At 42.6% G+C, this 23,709-nt stretch overlaps 1 protein-coding gene across 1 annotated transcript in view; it reads left to right on the top strand.

Annotated features, from left to right (window-relative positions):
• Window positions 1–23,709, top strand: part of LOC137310536 (piezo-type mechanosensitive ion channel component 2) — a 624,232-nt gene that overhangs the window by 441,634 nt on the left and 158,889 nt on the right. Inside the window, exons 10-15 of the mRNA XM_067978307.1 lie at window positions 7,634–7,672; window positions 10,194–10,332; window positions 11,320–11,438; window positions 14,414–14,656; window positions 19,139–19,250; window positions 19,573–19,754. Coding sequence (XP_067834408.1) covers window positions 7,634–7,672; window positions 10,194–10,332; window positions 11,320–11,438; window positions 14,414–14,656; window positions 19,139–19,250; window positions 19,573–19,754 — 834 coding nt within the window. The remainder of the gene's footprint in view (window positions 1–7,633; window positions 7,673–10,193; window positions 10,333–11,319; window positions 11,439–14,413; window positions 14,657–19,138; window positions 19,251–19,572; window positions 19,755–23,709) is intronic.

Below are 23,709 nucleotides of genomic sequence, written 5' to 3' on the forward strand. Positions count from 1 at the left end.
AGCAGAAGTAGTTTCTTGGAGGTGCTGCATCTTCCCTCTGCTTATCAGTTTCTCACGGGTAAAGTCCCAGTTTGAAGATGGTGTTATGCTACCAGTCATTTTGCTGGAAGTTTTGAAATAAATTGCTGAAGCTTCTTTCAATTTGTTTTACCAGACCTGTATTAATGTAACTGAGAAAATGAGCTTTGTGATCAGGAAACCACAAGATACCAATGCGTTGGTCCTCAGGAATGTAGCATTACTACAATGTAGCCATCAAAGCTCAGACAGATCACCAGAAACAAGGCCCTTTAAGTTAATTTAGCTTTTTCACCATGGTAATATCCTCTGATTGAAAAATAATGTTGTTGACTGCTATGTGCAGTTGATACTTACAAAGCCCATATAATTCAGCACTGATTGTTAATGTCACTCAATGAGGTCACAAAAATGACTGGTGTAAGGAATGAAGATGGTACAGTAAAGCAGTGTTGCCCAATAGAAATTGTTGACTAACCACAGTCCATGGCAACACTGTTTTAGCCACGTGCACTAATTTTAGTAGAAAACACCTTGCACACAATACAGGTAAATGTACTTCACATGTATATTTGCTTAATAATCATCTATCATCATTCAGTAACCAAGGAAGTAAAGCACTCACAACAATCAAAGAACACTCACCATACTCTGCTTTTCATCTTATCATTTTATCAACAAATGCACAAAAAGTTAAAGGACATATCCATATGACATGTGAGTACTGAGATCACATGCCCAATGACAATGTTTGGTATTTCATTTACTAATCAGAAAAGCAATTAGCTATGTCTGGGTACCCAGTTAGCCACATGTGGTTAGCATATTGGACCACAGTACAGGAACGAGTGCTCGTCTGAGGTTGGGTTTTATGTACATTGTTGTGGCAGATTAGAAGGAACTCCATTCTGCATCTAACCTGTGATATACTTGACCAAAATGCTAGCACTGGGTATAAAAATGTTTTAAAATATTTCCTATCATTTCATTCTTTAACTGGATAAACAAAAAAAATAATGGAGAAATATTAATCTGACCAGCAGAAAAATACAGGTAAGGAAAAGCTGCCAGTAAGGTTTTTATACCATGGATCTTGGACATTATTTGTTGACCAGCGTACTTGTAATCTGAATAAGGAAAGATCTGAACTACCTCTCACGTTCCCGCAATATATTCTGTATTGGCTATAAGACTCCTCCTACCCCATCAAGTCTCCTCCTCCCTCCAGCCAAACAATCTTGTCTCTTTGCCGCAAAACACATTGACTCCTTTCTCTCCTTGACCAAGGCAAGTTGTTCAGATACGAACCGCATGATTTTTCCTGCACAACCCCTGCCTCCAACTTTCGCTAATTCCCCTAGTTAAGATAGCCTGTTCAGATTGCATGCTGTCTGTTGCTTGCAAGGGTGAAATATTAAAACAAAGTCTAAAAACAAAGCATGATATAAGTTGCTAAAGGTTTTTCTGATTCCATAACACAATAAAACTAAAGGCTAATTGCCCTTCATGCGGTGTCATTATAGATTCTGTTGCCGCGTTATAGATGTAGAATTTAACTTTCACCATTGGGTGGTAACCTCGGCCTTGCAGATCGGCCGCCCGTTATATAACCCTGTAAGGAAAATTGGGCGGTGTGTATAACAGGCACATTGACCCCTTTCTCGTCTTGACCGAAGAAAGTCATTCAGATGCAACACCATGAAAACGGCAGTTTTCTGCTCAGCGGTGAAAGTTAAAATCTACCCCATAATTTCTTAACATTGTAACGTAATTACCAAAGTGGAATCCCCTAGTGGACACTTGGACATAGTTTTATTTCATCAGATATACAGAGTAACCAATTTGATTCTTCTTATTAGCTTGTTTAAAGCAAATATACTCCAACATTTTTATCCTCTTCCACTCCTTGTGCCAATAAGCTATTTCACAGACTTTAAGGGTAAATTCAGTGCTCCCAGAGGGGAACATGGGTAGGGGAATCAGGGCTACATCGTTGCAGCCATATCTCCAAACCATGCTCCCTGCAAGTGAGACTCCCTGCTGGGAATGCTGATTTCATCCTTTAAGGACACTGCACTTACAGTATTAAATTCTCACTCCCATAAAGCTTATCAACCCTTCCTCCAGGTTGAAGAACTTTCGATGATGAACACAGTACCTTAGATATGATATTACTTTGTGCCAAACATTCCTGCCTGGGAATAAAAATTGCTTGAACTGAATACGTGTAAGCCTCAAGTAAGCTTGAGGATCATCTGTACAAGAAAAACAATTTAGTCAATATGGATTCAAAAAGAGAAAATCTTGCCTGAACTATCTCCTTAACATCTTTGAGAAAGCAACAATTCAAGTGAACTGTGTAAAGCCCTTTAACATGATGTACTTCAACCTTCAAAAGGATTTTGAAAAAGTTCCACACAAAATGCTGTCAATTAAGCTCAAAGCTGCAGTGATTCAAGGATAAACCCTGGCAATGGATTAGAAACTGGCTGAATGAGGAAACAATGAGTATTCATTACAGGAGCTACATCAGAGTCGGGGACGTACTGAGTGGGGTGTCTCAGTGTTGAGACCACTACTGTTTCTAATTTGCATAAATGATCTGGATTCAGAAACTCAATGAAAGTGGTCAAATTTGCAGATAATCCCAAAGTGGGACAGTGGAATAGAAAAGGAAACTAAGAAATTACTGAATGAGTTAAATAAGATATGTAAGTGGGCAGAACAATGGCAGATCAAGTTTAATGCAGACAACTGTAAAATGCTACATATAGAAGAAAAAAATAGATGGCTAGCATCCTCCATGAATGGTGTTGAAATAGATAATGATGAAGCTGCAAGAGATCTTAGTGGATTTGATGCTAATCATGTCCAATCAATGCAGATCAGCAATCAATAAAGCCAATAGGATGTTGAACTATGTAGCCAAAGCAGTAGAATATAGTTAGAGGAGGTTGTGCTCAAACTTTATAGTGCTGTATTCAGACCGGTCGTTGAATACTGTGTCCAGTTCTTTCCAATTTGTTCTCAGAATATGGCTGATACTAGCAAGGCTGCATTTATTGTCCATCCCTCGTTGCCCTGAGAGAGTGGTGATGGGCTCACTCTTGAAACAGAACAGTCTGTGTGGTGAAGGTCTCCCCACCGTGGTTTTAAGTGGGTTATTCCAGGTTATTAACCCAGTGACAATGCATGAACAATGGTGTATGTCCAAGTCAGGATGATGTGTTACTTGAGGGGAACTCAGAGGTGATGGTGCTCCCACAGAATTGTTGCTCCTGTCCTCCTCCATGGAAGAGGACACAGCAGAGGGAGTTGCTTTTGAAGTAACCTTGGTGAGTTCCTGCAGTGGATCCTGCAGATTGCACATACTGCAGGCATAATGCATCAGTGATGGAGTGAGTGGCCATTGAGTCCAGTGGCAGGGACAATTATCCAGTGAATTTAGATGGTGGAGAGGCTTTGAGGGGTCAGGAGGTAAGCCACTCATCAGAGTATCCTGACATTGATATGGCTGGTACAGTTAAGCTTCTAGTCAGTGCCACCCCAAAGATGTTGATGTTGTGGAGGGGGCTCAGCGATGGCGGTGCCATTGAAGGACGGAGACTGGTTTGGCTTTCTCTTGTTTGAGTTGATCATTACCTGGCACTTAGTAGTGCAATTATTAGCCCATTTGTACTAATATTTGTTAGCACAAGCTTGGATGTTATCCTGGTCCTGCTGTATGCTGGCATGGGCAACCTCACTGTAGTCGTAGCCTTAAAGGGGCAGGCCAAGTGAGCAAGTAAACATAACAACCATGCTTCACACCCCAGATGACTTGTGTTCAAAGCCACAGATCAATGAGTTTAATAAAATATTATAACATCTACCATACACAATAAATCATACACTATAACTAATACTAAAGAAATGCCACCATAAACTGTCAACAAATAAATATAAAATCTAACACACCATTAATAGATAACTTAAAACAGAAAAATGTAAAATAAAATCAGAAAATGCTGGAAACACTCAGCGGGTCAGGTAGCATCTGGGAAGAGAGAAACAGAGATAACGGGCCCGATTCTAGCACCCGCTATCGGGTGCGTTCACGGCGGGGGGGCCTCGAAAATCGTGAAATGCAGGATCCCGACCCGATCCCGCCCACTTCCGGGTTCCCCGCTGACGCGCCGGCGAGCGCGCGCAGCCCCCGCTGGTGGGAATCCCGCAGGCAATTAAAGCCAGCGGGATGCCACTTGAGAGTATTTATTTAGCTATTTCAGGTCATTAACTGACCTGATTAAGGGACTGTGTGTGATTTTGGATCAACATGGGACTGTTTCCCACACTGGGGGAAACACTCCCAGGTCAAATGGACGTGTTGCAGCTGTCAGCCTGTGGCAGCTGCAAAGGTCCATTTGACAGGTGGCGGGGGGAGACCCTCACCCATTGCAGGAGGCCACTCTGTCACTTGGGACAAAGTTTGGCCTCCACCACCCTCCTCCTGACGGTCAAAGTCACCCACCTGCACACTTACCCCGGGGTCCGGAGACATGTACCTACCTTGCGGACCCCCTCAGATGTACATCTTGCGGATGGGGGCCGCCGTAGCTGCAGTCATGACCTCCTCAGAGGGCGAACAGCCTCACCAGCCTCGCCATCCACGCCGTCCACCTCTGACACGTGGAGCTCCACAACAGAGTGCTGTGACACATCCATCTGTAGAGCAGGAGGGAGGGCTACCGCAGAGAGAGATGCGTCGCAGAGGGCACTACCCTCGCCACAGAGTCCACAGACCGAGGCTCAGCCTCCTGGACCTCTCTGAGCTGCAGTGCACACGGAGGCTCAGAGTCACTCGACATGTAGCCGTGGACATCTGCAGCCTCTTTCATGCTGAGCTGCTCCTGGCTGGCCCGTGCTCCATCTTCCTACCTGTCGCTGTCAAAGTCACCACTGCCCTCCCGAACTTCTCCTCCACAGCCTTCCAGGGTGCAACCGGGGACATCGCCGATGTCTCTCAGTCGTCTGCGCAGAAGAGCCCTGCAAATACACCTACACCCACTCTGCAGTGACACAATGGGTGGCATCAGTGGTGGGTGCTCATAGTGATACCCAGGAGCGGGCATTATTGCACAAACCGGACAGGATTCGCGAAGACATGGCAGTGGTGGTGCCAATATAATGTGTGATGTGAGTTGTTCTGAAATTCAATATACGTAACAACCATGACAAACCCTCAAACACCCTTGTGCATCCCCTTCATGCTCACGACACGTTTGCCTTACGCTGCCTACTGCACATATGTGATGCATTCCCTGTGGCTGCAGCACAGGTAGTGGCAGGTTGAGTGAGGCTGGCCGTGAGAGAGATGCACGAGAGGGTGAGTATGGGATAGAGCCATGAGATTGTATGAGGATTGGGTTGCGTGGTAGTGGCGGGATGAGTACTGGCGAGGTGAGTAGGTGCAGGTAAGATGAGAATGGGGTTTGAGTGGGTATGAGGGGTGATGTGACAGAGTAGTGTTGGCAGTGCCGAAGGAGATGTGGGGTGGGGGCAGTGATGTAGGGGAGTGTAGGGGAAAGACTACGTGTACTCACTGTGGCTGACCTACTGAGGTCATTGGACCGCCTCCTGCACTGTGTGCAGGTGGGCGATATGTTGGTGGCGCAGGTGACCCCCTCTGCCACCTCAAGCCAGGCCTTCCTGGTAGCGGAGGCGGGCCGCTTCACCCCGCCCGCCGGGTGGAAGATCTCTGTCCTCCCCCTCCTCCTCACCCCATGTATTGATACCTGGGGTGAGGCATCATTAAACTGGGAGCAGCCTTCCCCCTGGGCTGCTCCATGCAGTCAACTTTGCTATTGGTTGCAGCATCTGTCAGTGGAGGACTGCCCCTTTAAATAGAGCGCCTCCAGCTGACAGATGTTACTGCGCATGCGCAGCCCGCCCGACGCGCAGATCAGCAGCGGGGAACCCGGAGGAGCAAGTAATTGGCTCCAATTAGTGCGTTGCCTGCTACGATCGCGCGGGAAACCCACTAATTTCACCGGGCACGTTACCCAGGCGTCCGCTTGCCCACCCGCCGAGAACCCGCACCCCTGGTAAAATCGGGCCCAACGTTTCAGATCAATGACCTTTCATCAGAACTGGAATAAGTTAGAAAATTAACAGTTTATAAGCAAATACAGAGCCAGGGAAAAGGAGGGAGGCAGGAAAGAACAAAGGGGAAAGATCTGTGAGAGGGTGGGAAAGAAAAATGTACTTTCCTTCTTTATGGTCCCACAGCAAACTGTTCTCTTTAAGGAACAATTATCAAAAAGGACTTTCCATTGATCCCACTAGACTAACGTCCCATGGAGGGGAACATAGTTACACTGATGTTAGGGAGGTGATCCTCATACCCTGCGAATAAGAATCAAATAGCTTTACAGAGCAATCAGAGCTGCCTTACTATTTCTGAAGTGTCTCTCTGTTGAGTTTTGCTGTGTTCTTCTACTTCTTTTCTTCTCTGTCTCTGGACCTGTTTATCCCCTCTTTCTGTGTTCCTTTCTTTATGGCTTATCTCTGCTTTAGCTTCATCTCCCCACTCTGACTCCCAACAATTCTCAGAACAAACAGAGATTTGATGCCAAGCACAATATTGAGCAACCTCTTCAGCTGTCCTCAGGCCTGTATTACTCTGCAACTAACCCTCCTGCCACAAAAGTAAGTTTGCCTAAAATGGGGGGAAAATTCTGTTGTAGAAAATATGTTTAATTGTTACCTCCATTAAATAATAAGACAATAATGTGTAATATAAACATTGCCAAATGATTTACTGTTTTAGTGGATGGGCGATCCTGCGGGTCTCGCTGAACTCTGCACCCGAATTCCTGATACTCCCCCCAAGTGAGCGAAGTTGCAGGCCATTTGCAAAAAATATACTCTTAAAAGTAAATAATAAGAATTGGTTTAAAATAAACCATACTGTGTCTTTGATCTGCATGGGTTGCTACTCCTATATCACCAGTGGGTTGTTGTTGTTTTATGTATAGGAACAGGAGTAGGCCATTCAGCCTCTCGAGCCTGCTCCGCCATTCAATTAGACCATGGCTGATCTGCATCTTAACTCCACCTACCTGCCTTGGTTCCGTAACCCTTAATATCCTTGCCTAACAAAAATCTATCATATCTATCCGTATATGTGTGTGTGTGTGTGTGTAAAATTCATGCTCCCGATGTAGAGCTTTGTCCATCAGAAATTTGGCTCTAGAGATGTAGGGGATGAAATTGACTTAAGCCAGTAGCAGGAAACGGGCTCATAGTGAATCGTCAGCCCGATTTACATCACGCTGGACTTTCTTTTCCAATGGCTTAGACCAGTTTCACCCCCACCCCCCTCCCCCCTCCATACACTTCAGCAGGCCTGACAGGATTTGAACTCCCAGTGGGTGAAGCTGCACTCTGGGCACACAGATTCATAAAAGGACATCTATGGAGATAGATATAGCCAAAGAGATCTTTAACCATGTCTATTCTTTATATGGGTTTATGTAGGTTTATTGAAATAACTACTGACCAATGCATGATATACAGATGCATGGACCATTGCCAGCTTGAATATAACATTTTCTTCTTTCTTTGCCTCTTCCAGCTCCTTACAATTACCCAGGAAGACACCAACTCCTCTGATGTTAGTATATACATGGCATTGTGTTTATCCTCGTTTTAGACATGTATAGTTGACAGTAACAATAGGCTAGATTTTCAAAACATTTACAACTACAAGGCTATTTGCATTTTGCAGTTTTTTTTCTAGAAGTCGATATTGTTCAATTTTTCCATTCAAATGTCAAAAGAAAGCTCTACTTCCTTTTCCATAATCAGGAGAGCAGGCGAGTTAGAAATTGTAAATTCCAAATTCTTTCTTGCATTCCACAAGCCCTTGATATGCAGAATTCCAAAGGAATGATACATCTAAAGCAAGGAAGAAAAATAAAAGATGGCCAGAACCTTGTAAAGCAAATCCAATACTCAAGGAGTGAATGCCATTTAATGTATGCCAGATGTCACTAATTGCTTTCATTAATAAGGATTAGGGCACAATTATCAAAACTGTTAATATTATTGCATTTAGATTTATGTTGCTTTTTATATTTATGAGCCGGGGTGAGTTCCCTCCAGTGTCCTTGGCTCAGCGGTAGCCCTCTCGCCTCTGAGTCAGAAGGTTGCGGTTGTCAGAAGGTTAATTCCGCTCCAGAGACTTGAGCACAAAATCTAAGCTGACACTTCAGTGCAATACTGAGGGAGTGCTGCGCTGTCAGAGGTGCTGTCTTTCGGATGAAAAGTTAAACCAAAGTCCCGTCCACCTGCTCAGGTGAACGGAAAAGATCCCATGGCACTATTTTGAAGAAGAGCAGGGGAGTTCTCCCCAGTGTCCTGGCCAATATATTTACCCCTTAGCCAACATCGTTAAAAGAAAAGTTTACCTGATTGTTATCTCCTTGCTGTGCGTAAATTGGCTGCAGTGTTTTCTACATTACGACAGTAACTACGCTTCAAAGTACCTCATTAGCTGTAAAGAGTTTTGGGATGTCTTGAGGTCATGAAAGGTACCATATAAAGGCAAGTTCTTTCTTTTGTGTTTTTAGGTTTTTTTTGTATTTTCAAATGTTTGTTTATTTGGAGGAAGTTAAATATTACCTTCTACATTCTCTCTATTAGGTTTGCATGCTTCTGGAAATAGCATTCTTTAACCGGTCTCTAGGAGATGCCAAAGAATGACTCTGGGTGACTCTCCACCTAATTTCCCTTTCTTTTAATGGAAAATCCTTCGGCCTTCTTTCAGTACCTCGCTATGACAACCTGCACAAGCATCTGGCTTCATTAAATCATAAATAACAGGGCCTCGATTTTAACTTCTGGTCAGTTTTTGATGAGTGACTTTTGTTTTCAGTTCAAAACGCATCCACTGTGGCCAAAAACACACCCGAGGGATTTCACCTTATTATATTCCCACCTGTGGGTTTCCCACTGAATTGGCTGACCCAAGGGAAAACAGCCATCTCCGAGGACTCATATCCGGCAGGTCAGCCAGAGGCCTATTTAAAGTGGGAATGTACCTCTTAAAGCGAGGGTGCATTCTCTAGTGGCTTTGTTTGTTTCCAAGGTGCTGGAAGAAGAATCTTCCATGAAATGAGTCACTGGTAGATACCAACATTCTCAGAAGCCTCCTTGGAGGTGCTTGTGGAAGAGGTGAGGGAGAGAAGGGACTTCTTATTCCCCAGCAGTGCCAGGAGGGTTTCCATACACTCTGTCCATCAGGCATGGAGAGTGATTTCAGAAGCTGTCAACTCCAGGAGTGTCATCTGTTCCCGTCGGGTGTGTAGGGGTAAAATCAGGGCCAAGGTCATTTGTCTCATCGTTGGTAGTTCCCCAGCAGAGATAGAATAAATGAAGTACAAAATTTGCTGAACACCTAAGAAATATTTTCTTATGAAATGCGCTAAATAAGCTTATGGACTTTGCCAAATTATTTATTTGAATGGTTCAAAATGGAGCGTTCTTTTAGCTTAAAGAGAGCCCCTATTAGTTTGTATTGTTGAATCCTATCTGCCCTCCAAGAGAGTAATTTTGACTTTGGGCGATTGCTTAAAATGGCTGATATCGGCTCGGCCATCCGTTAAACACCTCTCCCTAAACAAGAATCAGGAGAGGTGTTTAACGGGTGGTTGAGCTGATATCGCACATTTTACACTATCGCCAAAAGTCAAAATTATCCCCCCCCCCCAAGTTTTCATCTTCTTGAGAGAACTGTTAAAAACCAATCTTGACGAAACATTTCAGTTTTTGCTGCCTTGACCATAAATAACTGCTTCTTGAACCAAATACAGGCGTTGTAACTTATATGGTCTGAAACAGAAAAATCAAATCAAAGAGGCTGAATTTAGTACATTTCGCAGAACTAACACAACATGAAATCTATTTGTACTCATTTCCTTTGGACCACAACAATGCTTTTTAAATCTACACCATAGTTTTTAAGGATAAAAAAACTCTCCTGTTTAATTTGTGAACTTGCCAACTGTTCTTCAACAAACAATCCAGTAATTAGGGACAAGTAGTTCTTCAAAATAAAAAGCCGTGATACTCAATTGCAGTAGGGTATCTGGAAAGAAGTGTAAAAATACTTGATGTTTGTGATTATATTACAGGTCTTGCTGGTAACAGTAAATGGAAACCCTGTAGATTACCACAGTATGAACTCTGCATTGCAAACTGAGAATGGTCCAACCTCATTAGAGATGTACTCCACACCACAGTATAAATGGGAGATGGCAGAGGAATCCCCTGGTAAGTTAAATGATCAGTTTTGCTGAGTTCCCGTTAACTTTTTCAAAATGAACCAGCTCAAGAGTTATAGCCCTCATTTGACCAGAATAGAACTTAAGCCTTTGCTTTTAAGTGAACTAAGCTGTATCAAACCGAATGAAATATCTTCAGTATTCTCAGAAGACCTGTTTCTCCCAATGAAGCAGAGCTGGAGCAGCTTGTAACTGATTCTAGTTAAAGTAGATACGCAGTTTGCTAAGGATCGTCCTAAATTCTTCTTCGGGCGGCATCGTAATAACTCAGGCGAGCTGCAGGCGGCAATTAGACGCCTCGACGCAGCTCACCTGTTGGGGCCTATTCGATATTGGCCGGTGTTGAGGCCCACAAGTTAGACCGGGAAAAGTGGGGGGGAAAGAGATCGAGAGAGGGGGGTGGGCAAAAGTTGTTTTGCGAAGCCAGGAGTAGTACTTGTGCTTCTCCCGAGTCCACAAATACCACATTCCTGTGAGTTTATGGCCTTTTTTTTGAGCGGCCTCCTTTGAGGACTGCTGGTTAGGCTGCTCAAGACCGGAAATACCAGCCGGAGCTTGTGCTTCAAATGAATTTAACAATCCAGGTCTGAAATGGGCGCAGGAGCCTCATTTCAATAGTGAAATGGAGCCTGTCAAAAGCCCTGACCAATTTAGCAGCGACCCAAACGCCCGTGCAGAGCTGGCGCAGGCCTCTGTCATGCTAAATTGGTCATTGTTGCCCCTGTTTTAGGCCCATAAAATGGGCGCAACGATGTTGATTTTAGACCCCAATGTCAGTTAATACCTTGGGAAATTTATACCATTATTTCAGGAATTCCTTGCCGACTGTGTTGTAATTCCTGCCACATTGTATTATATTCCGTTTTTCTACAGGCATTTATTTGAACTTGTCCATTTTTTTTTGTTGTTGTTTGCGAACCAGATTTATGATGAATTCAGATACAAATGATTAAATATTTCCATTTGTTATTGTCAGACAAAACGGAAGAAGAAAATATCCCAGAGGAGCCAGTTAACAGCAAGCTCAACAGTCTTATTACCATCTTCCGTTTTATTATGAAACAGAGCTACATATGTGCACTCATTGCTATGATGGTAAGTACAAAGGATGGGAGGATGATTCTGTATTCACCATTATTGTGTGCCATAACATTGGTTCAATAAATGATCTTGTGTGCTATTACGCAAACCTTGTAATCTATGTTGTGGTAAAATGTAGAGGGTTTATGAGCCACTACTATTTTTGCAGCATGAGAATTTTTATAGGAACAGAAAAATGCTTTTAGAACAAACCATTTCTCATAGATTGACCCCAACCAGCTTATGGAAGGGGCACGAGGCAGCTGCTGCATTAGAAACCAAACATTTAAAAACAAACTCAAAAATGGCACGAAGGCTATTCAGAGTCCCTGTCATCTTAAGGACAGGAATTTGTACATTATTATTATTACCAGATCAGAGTGGAAGCAGCCACATAGCATTACCATTACTCCACCTCCAAGGAGATCTTTCATGGGGTGCCAGGTCCTGCTCTGTGTGCCATCAAAATAATTATTAACATTACTGGAGAAAGCTTGACATACCATATTCGTTTAATTTCTCTGATACCAGCCTTTCCTCAGCAGTGACAGTGCCAAAATCTAATGCTGACAGCAGAGAAAATAGAATCTCTTTACTTTTAATGCCATCAATTCACCTTTTAGATAAGTCCATCTAAAGAAATGCATTGTTACAAATGCACAGTTACTGTATAGAATCCTGCACTTTGAGTGGCGACAAGTTTAAATAATTATTTATACTAACAATTTTGCAATACTTTGACATATTTATGAAACTTGATTTTAAATTTTATGTACTTGGTAATAATTAAAATTAGAAATTAGTAATTTTCTTACAGCTATGAGACAGAGAGAGAGAATCAGAGAGAGACAGAGACACAGTGAAATGAACACAGCAGCTAGGGTTTTCTGTTTCTGTGCTCACTATCCCACAACTCTTCCTCCCATTAAAGTGAATGGATGGAAAATCATGGGCTTTTGAGCACAGAAGTGGAAAACCCCAGCCGGAGATACATGACATAGAATCATAGAAAGGTTACAGCACGGAAGAAGGCCATTTGGCCCATCGAGTCCGTGCCGGCTCTATGCATGAGCAATCCAGCTAGTCCCACTCCCCCGCCCTATCCCTGTAGCCCTGCAACTTTTTTTCCTTTCAAGTAATTATCCAGTTCCCTTTTGAAAGCCATGATTGAATCTGCCTCCACCACCTCCTCGGGCAGTGCATTCCAGATCCTAACCACTCGCTGTGTAAAAAAGTTTTTCCTCATGTCACCTTTGGTTCTTTTGCCAATCACTTTAAATCTATGCCCTCTGGTTCTTGACCCTTCTGCCAATGGGAAAAGTTTCTCGCTATCCACTCTGTTTAGACCCTTCATGATTTTAAAAACCTCTATCAAATCACCTCTCAACCTTCTCTATTCCAAGGGGAACAATCCCAGCTTCTCCAATCTAGCCATGTAATTTAAGTCCCTCATCCCTGGAATCATTCTAGTAAATCTCCTCTACACCCTCTCTAAGGCCTTTGCATCCTTCCCAAAGTGCGGTGCCCAGCACTGGACACAATACTCCAGTTGTGGCCGAACCAGTGTATTATAAAGGCTCATCATAACTTCCTTGCTTTTGTACTCTATACCTCTTTTTAAAGCCCAGGACCCCATATGCTTTTTTACCCGATTTCTCAACCTGCCCTGCCACCTTCAATGATTTATGCACATACACCCCCAGATCCCTCTGTTCCTCCACCCCTTTTAGAATTGTGCCCTCTAGTTTATATTGCCTCTCCTCATTTTTCCTACTGAAATGCATCACCTCGCCTTTTTCCGTGTTAAACTTCATCTGTCACGTGCCTGCCCATGCCACCATCGCTATCCTCCTCACTGTTCACTACCCTTCCAAGTTTTGTGTCATCCGCAAATTTTGAAATTGTGCCCTGTACACCCAAGTCCAAGTCATTAATATATATCAAGAAAAGCAGTGGTCCCAGCACCGACCCCTGGGGAACACCACTGCACACCTCCCTCCAGTCCGAAAAACAACTGCTCACCACTACTTTCTGTTTCCTGTCATTTAGCCAATTCTGTATCCATGTTGCTATTGCCCCCTTTATTCTTTAATGTCCAAAAACAAATCACAAAAAACAGAATTCAATACTTACAGAAATCTCTTAGAAAGTCAGAAACTGATGCTGCCAGGCAGATCACCTCAACCAGTACCACGCCAGGAATCCAGCAATGAGCCAAACCTCGCCTTCCACTCAATTGGTAGCACTCTCACCTCAGAGTCAGAACTGTGGGTTCAAACCCCACTCCAGAGACTGAATCTAGACTGACACTCCAATGCAGTACTGAGGGAGTGCTGCAATGTCCTCGCAGGTGGATGTAAAAGATCTGGTGATGCTTTTTGAAGAAGAGCAGGGGAGTTCTCTTGGTGTCCTGGTTAACATTTATTCCTTAACTAACACCACTAAAAACAGATTATCTGGTCATTTATCTTATTGCTGTTTGTGAGACCTTGCTGTGTTCAAAACATGCTGCTGCATTTCCCTACATTACAACAGTGACTACACTTCAAAAATAATTCATTGTCTCTGAAGCACTTTGATGCACCTTGCTCTTCTCCTTTACGGCCCTCCTTAAAACTCACCTCTTTGCAGCAGTTATTAGAATGCAGTGTTTGCATCACCTTGCTCTGAATAGCTAATAAATGTTAAGTGTAATAGAATAGTGTTTGATTTACCAAAACCTTTACATCTGACCCACCAAATTTCTGACTATAGGTCTATGCTTATCTCAGCTTTCTCATATCAACTATTCACTGAAAAATATACAATTTAATTTCTTTTAGGGGGCATAATTTGACGTTTAGTTCTTAAATCACATTTATTTACTGAGTACATAAAATATTTTGATTTTAACAAATACAAATTATGTTCAGTACCACAGTTAATGCATGAGCGACAATTTAAGTTAGAAGGTTTGCGTTTATCTAAGTACTTTTATTGGTTTCCTTTAGGCTTGGAGTATTACTTATCATAGCTGGCTCACCTTTGTGTTATTGATCTGGTCCTGTGTACTTTGGATGATGCGTGATCGGCGGCGATATGCGATGCTCACATCTCCACTCATGGTCTTCTATGGAAATGTCCTATTAACCCTGCAATATATATGGAGTCTGGACCTCACAGCAGAAGAACTTCCCAAGCAATCAGGAGTTTTAATAAAGAAGGAACGCCCATGTGTTGAACTGGGTTCAAAGGTTGGTTTTAATGGAAATAAGACCTCGAAATTACTTTGTGGGCATGCAAACACTTAACATGGTTAGCTGAAGTTCTACTCTCTGTTACTTTGACAGAGACCTTAACCCATTTAAATGATCAGGCATAGTGGTGTAGTGGTTATGCTACTGGACTAGTACTCCAAAGTGCTGGACTAATAATCTAGAAGAATGTAAGTTCAAATGGCAGCTTGAGAATTTAAATTCAGTTTTAAAAAACTGGAAATTAAAAAATGCTGATATCAGTAAAAGTGACCACAAAGCTGTCAGATTGTTGTAAAAACCCACTTGGGTCACTAATGTCTTTATAACTAATGATATTTTAACTGATATCCTTACTGGACTGGCCAATGAGCGGTCTCTGAAGTAGCCTAGCAAGCCACTCAGTTGTATAAAACTACTGCCAGTGGTTCAAGAAAAAGGCCCACCACCACCTTCTCTGGACAAGTAGGGATGGGTAATAAATGGTGGTCTTGCCAGCAACATCTAAATCCTGACAATGAATACTAAAAAGAATCTGCTAAAGTAACTATAAGAAGAATTTCAGACAAACTCTTTAAGCCATTATATGTTAGTCTCCATGCAGCAAATTCAGTATTTACTAAATATATACTAGCCTGTCCGTTTTGTGATATTCACTTTAGTTATAAGACAACAAGAATTGAGTTGTCCAGCTATTTCCTAATAATACTCAATCCAAATGGAGTGAAGTCATGCTATAGAATAGTAATTTTTAAAAAATAATAATAATTCTGGCAAGGCCAGCATTTATTAACCAACCCACCTTGCCCACAGAACCACTGCATTCCGTGTGGTGAAGATGCTGCCACAGTTCTATTAGGTAGGGAGTTGCAGGATTTTGACCCAACGACGACGAAGGAATGGTGATATATGTCCAAGTCAGGATGGTGTGGACTTGGAGGGGAACTTGGAGAGGAACTTGAAGGTGATGGTGTTTCCATGCACTTGCTGCCCTTGTCCTACTAGGTGGTGGAGTTTGTGGGTTTAGAAGATGCTGCCAACGATACGCTGGTGATGGAGGGGATAGATGTTTAGGCTAGCGGATGAGGTGCTGCATTGTTTGCTTTGTCCTGGATAGTGCCGAGCTTCTTGAGCGACGTTGCAGCTGCACCCATCCAGACAAGTGGAGGGTATTCCATCAAACTCCTGACTTAGAATCATAGAATGGTTACAGCACAGAAGGAGGCCCATCGAGCGCATGCCAGCTCTTTGTAAGAGCAATCCAATTAGTCCCATTCCCTCGCTCTTTCCCCGTAGCAATGCAAATTTTTTCCCTTCAAGTATTTATCTAATTCCTTTTTGAAAGCCAAGATTGAATCTGCTTCCACCACCCTTTCAGGCAGCACATTCCAGATCATAACTACTCGTTGCATAAAAAAGTTTTTCCTCATGTCGCCTTTGGTTCTTTTGCCAATCACTTTAAATCTGTGTCCTCTGGTTCTCGACCCTTCCGCCAATGGGACCAGTTTCTCTTTGTTTACTTTATCTAAACCCTTCATGATTTTGAACATTTCTGTCAACACTTCCTGTCAAAATGTATCACTTCGCACTTCTCTGACTTGTAGGTGGTAGAAAGGTTTTGGGGAGTCAGGAGGTGAGTCACACGCCACACATTAATTAGCCTATGACCTACCCTTGTAACCATGGCATTTATGTGGCTGGTCCAGTTGAGTTTCTGGTCAATGGTGACCCCCAGGATGTTGATAGTTGGGACTCGCTGATGGTAATGCTACTAAATATCAAGTGGAGGTGGTTAGGCTCTCTCTTATTGGAGATGGTCATTGCCTGGCACTTGTGTGGTGTGAATGTTACTTGCCACTTATCAGCCCAAGCCTAGATGTTGTCCAGGTCTTACTACATGCGGGCATAGACTGCTTCATTATCTGAAGAATTGCGATTGGAACTGAACACAGTGCACTCATCAGCAAAACAGTCCTATTTCTGACTTTATGATGGAGGGGAGGTCATTAATGAATCATCTGAAGATCGTTGGGCCTAGAACGCTGCCCCGAGGAACTCCTGCAGCGATGTTCTGGGGCTGGGATGATTGGCCTCCCAATAATTGCAACCATCTTCCTTTGTGCTAGGTTTGACTTCAGCCACTAGATAGTTTTCCCCCGATTGACTTCAGTTTTATTAGGGCTCCTTGGTGCCACACTCGGTCAAATGCTGCATTGATGTCAAGGGCTGTCACTCTTACCTCACCTCTGGAATTCGGTTTTTGTGTCCATGCTTGGAGGTCTGGATCCCGAGTGGTCCCGGTAGAACCCAAACTGAGCATCGATGAGCAGGTTATTGGTGATAATGTGCTGCTCGATAGAAAGAGTCGGCAAACAGTGCTGATGATTGGGAGTAGGCTGATATGGTGTAAATTGGCCGAGCTGGATTTGTCCTCCTTTTTGTGCACAGGATAAACCTGGGCAATTTTCTACATTGTCGGGCAGATGCCAGCGTTGTAGCTATACATTGAACTCCTTCAGTTTATGTCCCTTTGCAACTCCCATCTACACAATTTACTGTTCCTCCTAACTTAGTGTCATCTGCAAACTTGGATATACAACTCTCCATTCTTTCATCCAAGTCATTGATAAATATGGTGAAAAGCTGAGGCCCCAGTACAGATCTCTGGGGAACACCATTTGTCACATTCCACCAGTCAGAGTACATTCTTTGTTGGAATCTTATCAAATGCCTTCTAGAAGTCCATTTGGATAAAATCCATGAACAGTCTCCTGTCCAACTTGTTAGTGACCTCCTCAAAAAATTCAACCAGATTAGTCAAACATGACTTACCCTTCACAAATCTATGCTGACTCTTTTTGAACAGCTCAAACTTGTTCAAATGCTCAGTCACTCTGTCCCTAATGATAGATTCCAGTAACTTCCCTCCCTCCTGTCTTAAATAATGTAGTGATATTTGCAATTTTCTAATCCAACCACACAATTCCCAAATCTAGAGAGCTTTGGAAAATTATGAAAAATGCATCTGCAATTTCCACACCTGTTTCTTTCAATACCTAGGGGTGAAAACCATCAGGCCATGGAGATTTGTCTACCATAAGTCACATTATTTTCTCCATTACCGTATTTTTAAACTTATATTAAATTCACTAACTTCCTCCCCTTGAATTATTTTTAGGTTCCCTTGTACTGTTGGTTTTTTTGTCCTCTTCCTGTACTGTAAAAACGGATACAAAGTATTAATTTAACAAATCTTCTATTTCCTTATAATCCATTATAGTCTCACCTGCATCTGTCTTTAATGGGCCCACATTCCCCTTTACCATTCTCTTTCTCTGAATATATTTATTAAAACTTTTACTGGTAGCTTTGTTATTCCTTATAAGTTTTTGTTCATACTCCCTTTTTGTATCTCTTATTACTTTCTTTGTATCCCTTTGTTGTTTATTTTATAGTTATCCCAGTCGTCTGGATTTCTGCTTTTCCTTAAATTTGTGTAGGCCTTTTCTTTTAGCTTAATACTGTTTCTTACACCAAGAAGAGGATTTTTGACAGATCACCTTCTATAACTGTTACGTATATAACAGAGGAAAATGAATTTAGGCGACGTTTACTGCCCATATCCTAACTCGCACCAAGTCCCATCCACCCATCACCCCTGTGCTTACTGACATACATTGGCTCACGGTCTGGAAACGCCTCGATTATAACATTCTCATCCTTGTTTTCAAATCCCTACATGGCCTCACCCCTCCCTATCTCTGTAATCTCCTCCAGCCCTACAACACTCCGAGATCTCTGCGCTCCTCTTCTGGCTTCTTGCACATCCCCAATTTTCTTCACTCCACCATTGGCGGCCGTGCCTTCACCTGCCTAGGCCCTAAGCTCTGCAGTATCCTCCCTAAACCTCTCCGCATCTCTACCTCTCTCTCCTCCTTTAAGACGGTCCTTAAAACCTACTTCTTTGACCAAGCTTTGGTCACCTGTCCTAATATTTCCTTATGTGGCTCGGTGTCATATTTTGTATGATAATGCACCTGTGAAGCATCTTGAGACGTTTTACTATGTTAAAGGCGCTATATAAACGCAAGTTGTTGTTTTGTTTGGGACACTGCAACTTCCAGTGTGTTGGCAGCATCTAAAGTTCAATAAGCATAAAAATCATAAAAGAAATGAAGAGAAAGTAAAGCAGAATTTCACGTTTCCAAAAATGTAGCTGCACTTGACGGCAATTGATACTAGCTCAATTGCTAAATTTAAATCTGAGATAGCTAGCTTTTTGGCAACCAAAGGTATTAAGGGATATGGGCCAAAGGCAGGTATATGGAGTTCGATCACAGATCAGCCATGATCTTATCAAATGGCGGAGCAGGCACGAGGGGCTGAATGGCCTACTCCTGTTCCTATGTACTTCTCAAAATGTAATTGATTATTTCTGTGTTCAGAATACTTAGAACATGTTTTATATTTACTATTTGATAGATCCTGTGTGCACTGACATTCTGGCTGCTGCTCCGGCAATATATTACAGAGCGTCGCGAAGCAGAGAAACACAAGGAATCTGCCTTATCAGAGGTCAAAGTGGAGGAAAATGGTAAATCAGGATTATTATGTCACTTACCTGAGAAGACCTTTGAGGTGTAGCTTCTCGATTGAATTGTCATAGAATGCAATACACCTCTTGACTTTCTTTGCATGGAAGAGATTAAGCAAGACGAGGTAGATTTTGGTCTTTATCACCTGCCAGAGCAGATCGCCCGGCCTTCAGAGTGAAAGTCGGGCAGGATATTTAAAGGACACTTGATCCTTTCCACCAGATTACTGCCAGGCAGTTATGGCCAAAAGTCTAACCTTTGGGAACAGAAACTTGCTGTTTAAAAAATTATCCAGTAACCCTGTTATTTTGTTTCATATAGAAGATGACCAACAAGGAAAGGAGATAATGAAAGTATTAGGAAACCTGGTGATGGGAATGTTTATCAAGTATTGGATTTACATCTGTGGTGGAATGTTCTTCTTCGTCAGTTTTGAGGGCAAGATTGTCATGTACAAGATTATCTACATGATGCTGTTCCTGTTCTGCGTTGCTCTATATCAGGTACGTATTTCTGGTAGCTTAATGGTCCTAAAAAGTGATACTGTATATCTCAAACAAGTGAGATTCCTTAGCGGTGGTACTTTTTAACTTTTCTTTGGTAGAAATAATAAATAACTTTTAAACAATAAGTGATAGTTCTTGCCCAAACTGTCATACATACTGACTGTTTTATAATAATTTACATGCTGTTTTATTGTTATAATATAATTGAGGAATGGTTATATCTGATATTAAGTTGCACCTTGATCCATGTTTTTGTTTCCTCCAAATGTAAGATAGTAGCATATATATATAATAGATCTGGGGGTCTGTTCTGTTTCAGGTCATAAACATTTCTATATTATCGGCCCGGAATTTGCTCTGAGCAGTGAACGAACGGCGCCTGCTGCTCATTAGATTTAAACTTGCCCACAAACGATCCACAGGGATCCTGCAGGGAAAGGATCACTCCATCACCTCAACCAATCAGATTGAAGCATCTTTGATCAGAGTCAGAACCAGGAAGTGAAAGCTACAAACAGTTAATTCAATGTAAAATCAGTTAGAGAAAGCAAAATAAACAGAGGGTAAGAAATGTTGAATTAAAAGGAGGCAGAGGTAAAAATGAAAAAATTATTTTTTTAAAATCTCCAACAATTAAAATTAGAATGAATGAGACTCCACCTTTTTAAGAGTTAATTTTCAGTGCCAGAGAGGTTGTTTGGCAGTCATTAAGACTTACCACGCCGTTAGAAGTTAGTTTAGACCTAAAAAACCCAGCGTACCTTTTTCTGTGTAAATTAGTTTGTTTCTAGCTGGACAATGCAGCAATGTCGTACTGATCCATTCAATTCACCGGTGAGCTGTCCTTCCCACACAGCTTTCAAACGAGCAGGGAATTTCATAGAGCAACTTCCGGATTTGTGCGTTTGTCTGCACATGTGCACTCGCCAGAAGTTGCTCTTCAATTTGCCTTTAAATAACGCTGAGCGCTGTTCGGCTCTCCGTTATTCTTGGAGCAAATTCCGGGCCATTATCTTTTTATACGAATTTGTAGATAGGCCCAGAACTGTAACAACTTAAAATGGTTTTGGTTACTACTAGCTGAAAAGGCTTTAGTCTATCTTTCTGTGTATGTATGAACACACATCACTTAAGCTACAGGCATCACAATGACAAGTTGCATCAGGAATTTGCTCCTGGCTATGAAAACTTTTGAGTACCCCAGTAAGTGTTGAACCCGACTGATCAAACAATGGATGCTGTATAGATCAATGGTCGGTTCATTGGTAGTTTCCTATTAGACACATATAGTCATTTAGGACCAAGCTATTTGTATTGCTTAACAAATGTTAGAAGATGCAAAGCCCATCCAGAACTAACTATTATTTATACAAATATATATTGTACTAGAAATATGTACAGTTGGAAATGCAAAAATCAACTTTCAAAGGCAAGCCTACACCTTCTATGAACTGAAATGTGACCTTAAACTCTGGTCAATTGCCTATTCTTACACTCTGCTTCTTGCACCTTTAAAATCTATTTTGATAGATAATCTTGATTAATTGTGAATTATACCTATTTATCTACCTTTGCACCAGCTTGGGCATTAAAATGAAAGAGAGTAATATAGCCAGGCCTGCTGCCCCATCTTCTTCAGTTTCATATCTCACTGTGCAGCTACCTGGGTTGTGACTTAAGGGCAAATGAGGTTCATTTCTCATCGAACACTTTAAATCATTGACTCATGGTCAAACGATACCTAAAAGAATGAAAAGGAATTCCAAACTTTTATAGCGTTGGAATATTTGTATAAAGCTAAGTAAAGTATCGTAATCTATCGAATCTACTTTTGATTGTGTGTGATCTTACTTCTTACTAAGCCAGCTTCATCATTTTAACTTGAGCTACTCTATCTAGCAATGTGATATTTTTCCTTTGGTTTACAGAGATGAGAAAGATGCTTCCTGTACGACTTATGCCATTTCCAGTACATAACTCAGAGAAAAACAGGCTGCTTTGTTGGGCTGGTGGTGCACTATCCCAGTTATTTTGAGTTTAAGGTCACATTTCAGTTCATAGAAGGTGTAGGCTTGCCTTTGAAAGTTGATTTTTGCATTTCCAACTGTACATATTTTTAGTACAATATATATTTGTTTAAATAATAGTTGACAACTTCCTATATTACACCAGGGGACTTAAGATAGATGAGTCGAAGAGTCAAGGCCTTTAATTGCCGTGCTGTTCTCAATTTCCCACAACAGTAAATTATTGTTACATAATTATATTTTCTACCGTATTTGGAAATTTATTGATACGTTCAGCAATTTATTGATTTTCTTCAATCAAGGTAGTGAAATGACAAGGTTTTTTCTGTTGCCTCTGACATGCTAAAGTGAGTGATTGAGTGACTCCATGGGCTCAATTTTCAAACGTAGCCTGGGGTGAGGTGGGGAGGTCAATTTGAGGTCAGGAAACCCATTAGTACAGGTTTCCCGGATGTCCTTATGATTTTGACATAAGGATGTGTTTTTTTTTGTTGGTTTCCCATCCGACTGATCGGCCTGATTGACAGGCTGGTCTCAGTCGGACGGGAGACCAGCCAGGGAGAGGACATCTGCAGGTAGGTCTGCAGGTAAGTCTTTGTTTGCATGGATGAGGGGGGGATGGAGAGGCACGGGTGAGTAAGGGGCAGAGGTGGGCATGGGGGTCGTGAGTCATGGGGAATGGGATCGGGGGTCAGTCACGGGGGGGGGGGGGGGGCAGCGGGATCGGGGGGTCATCATGGGGGTCTGCAATCGTTGAGGGGGGGTCAGAGGATGGAGGTCGGGGTTGGAGGATTGGGGTTGGAGGATCGGGGTCGGGGGTCCACGATCGGGGTGGGGGGGGCATGCAGGTAGGCTTGTTGGGCCTGGGGGAAGCACTCCTGCTCCTCCGGGTCCACAAGCAGTGCCTTTCTGGGCACTTAGCTGCAGTCTCGGGCCTTCTTGTCTCCTTTCACGAGATGTAAAACAGAAGGCCTGGGAATCCCAGCCCCCTGGGATTGAAGTGGGGAATTAGTTAAAAATGGAGGCCTGAAGCCTCCTTGAAAGGTTTTAAGGCCTCACCCGCCTCCTGGGAGCGGGTTGGCCGCTCGTCCCGCCCCCGTGAAAACCGGAAATGGGCGGGTTGGTGGCGGGTCTGAAATGGTGGCAATTTTCACCGATTCCCCCCACCCCCCGCAACCCATCTGTTTTTTACTTTTAAAATCGAGGCCCATGTCTTGTAGAATTTCTCACGTGGGCAACCTCAATTAGGGCTGGCTTACCTCATTCAAGTTTGAATATACACAGTGTTTAGCTAATTCAAATATTGGGGTGCAATTCAAGTTAGGTGGGCCGCAAAAGGGGCGGTGGCAGATCAGCTGCCCGTTAAATGCCTGGCTTTATTTTCCATTCGATTGGAAAGGAAAATCGGACAGAGTACATAACGAGCGGCTGATCCGCGACCGCCCGCTTTGCACCCCTCAGTTCAATTTCATCCCCATTGTATTTTCAAATACTGTGATCAAATACGTAATGTATTTTTCTACATTGGCAGATCCAAGTGTATATCTAGATTTATTTTGAGCAAGAAGAAATTAAGGGTCACAGATTAAAATAATTTGTCAGTTTAACTCGACATTTATACTTGGAGAATTGTCGAACGAAATTGGAAGCATGTGAAAATGTGGGAACACAGGATTTTCTGAGGAAATGGACAGAATTCAGAAGATGCACGGAGACCTAAAAATAGCACAAATGAAGTGCAGATTATATCTAGTTTTACAGTCCACTGTAAAGGAAATGATAAAGGTAGATTTACCGCTTTGAATACTGTTGGGGGAGATGGCTTATCAGGGGAAAGCAGCAAGAGCCAAGTTTGTGGCTCTGCTGCACAGGAGGGGAGGAAGAAGAGTGGAAGGGCTATAGTGATAGGGGATTCAATTGTAAGG

Source organism: Heptranchias perlo, chromosome 3 (assembly GCF_035084215.1).
Source record: "Heptranchias perlo isolate sHepPer1 chromosome 3, sHepPer1.hap1, whole genome shotgun sequence".
In the NCBI taxonomy this organism is placed as follows: Eukaryota; Metazoa; Chordata; class Chondrichthyes; order Hexanchiformes; family Hexanchidae; genus Heptranchias; species Heptranchias perlo.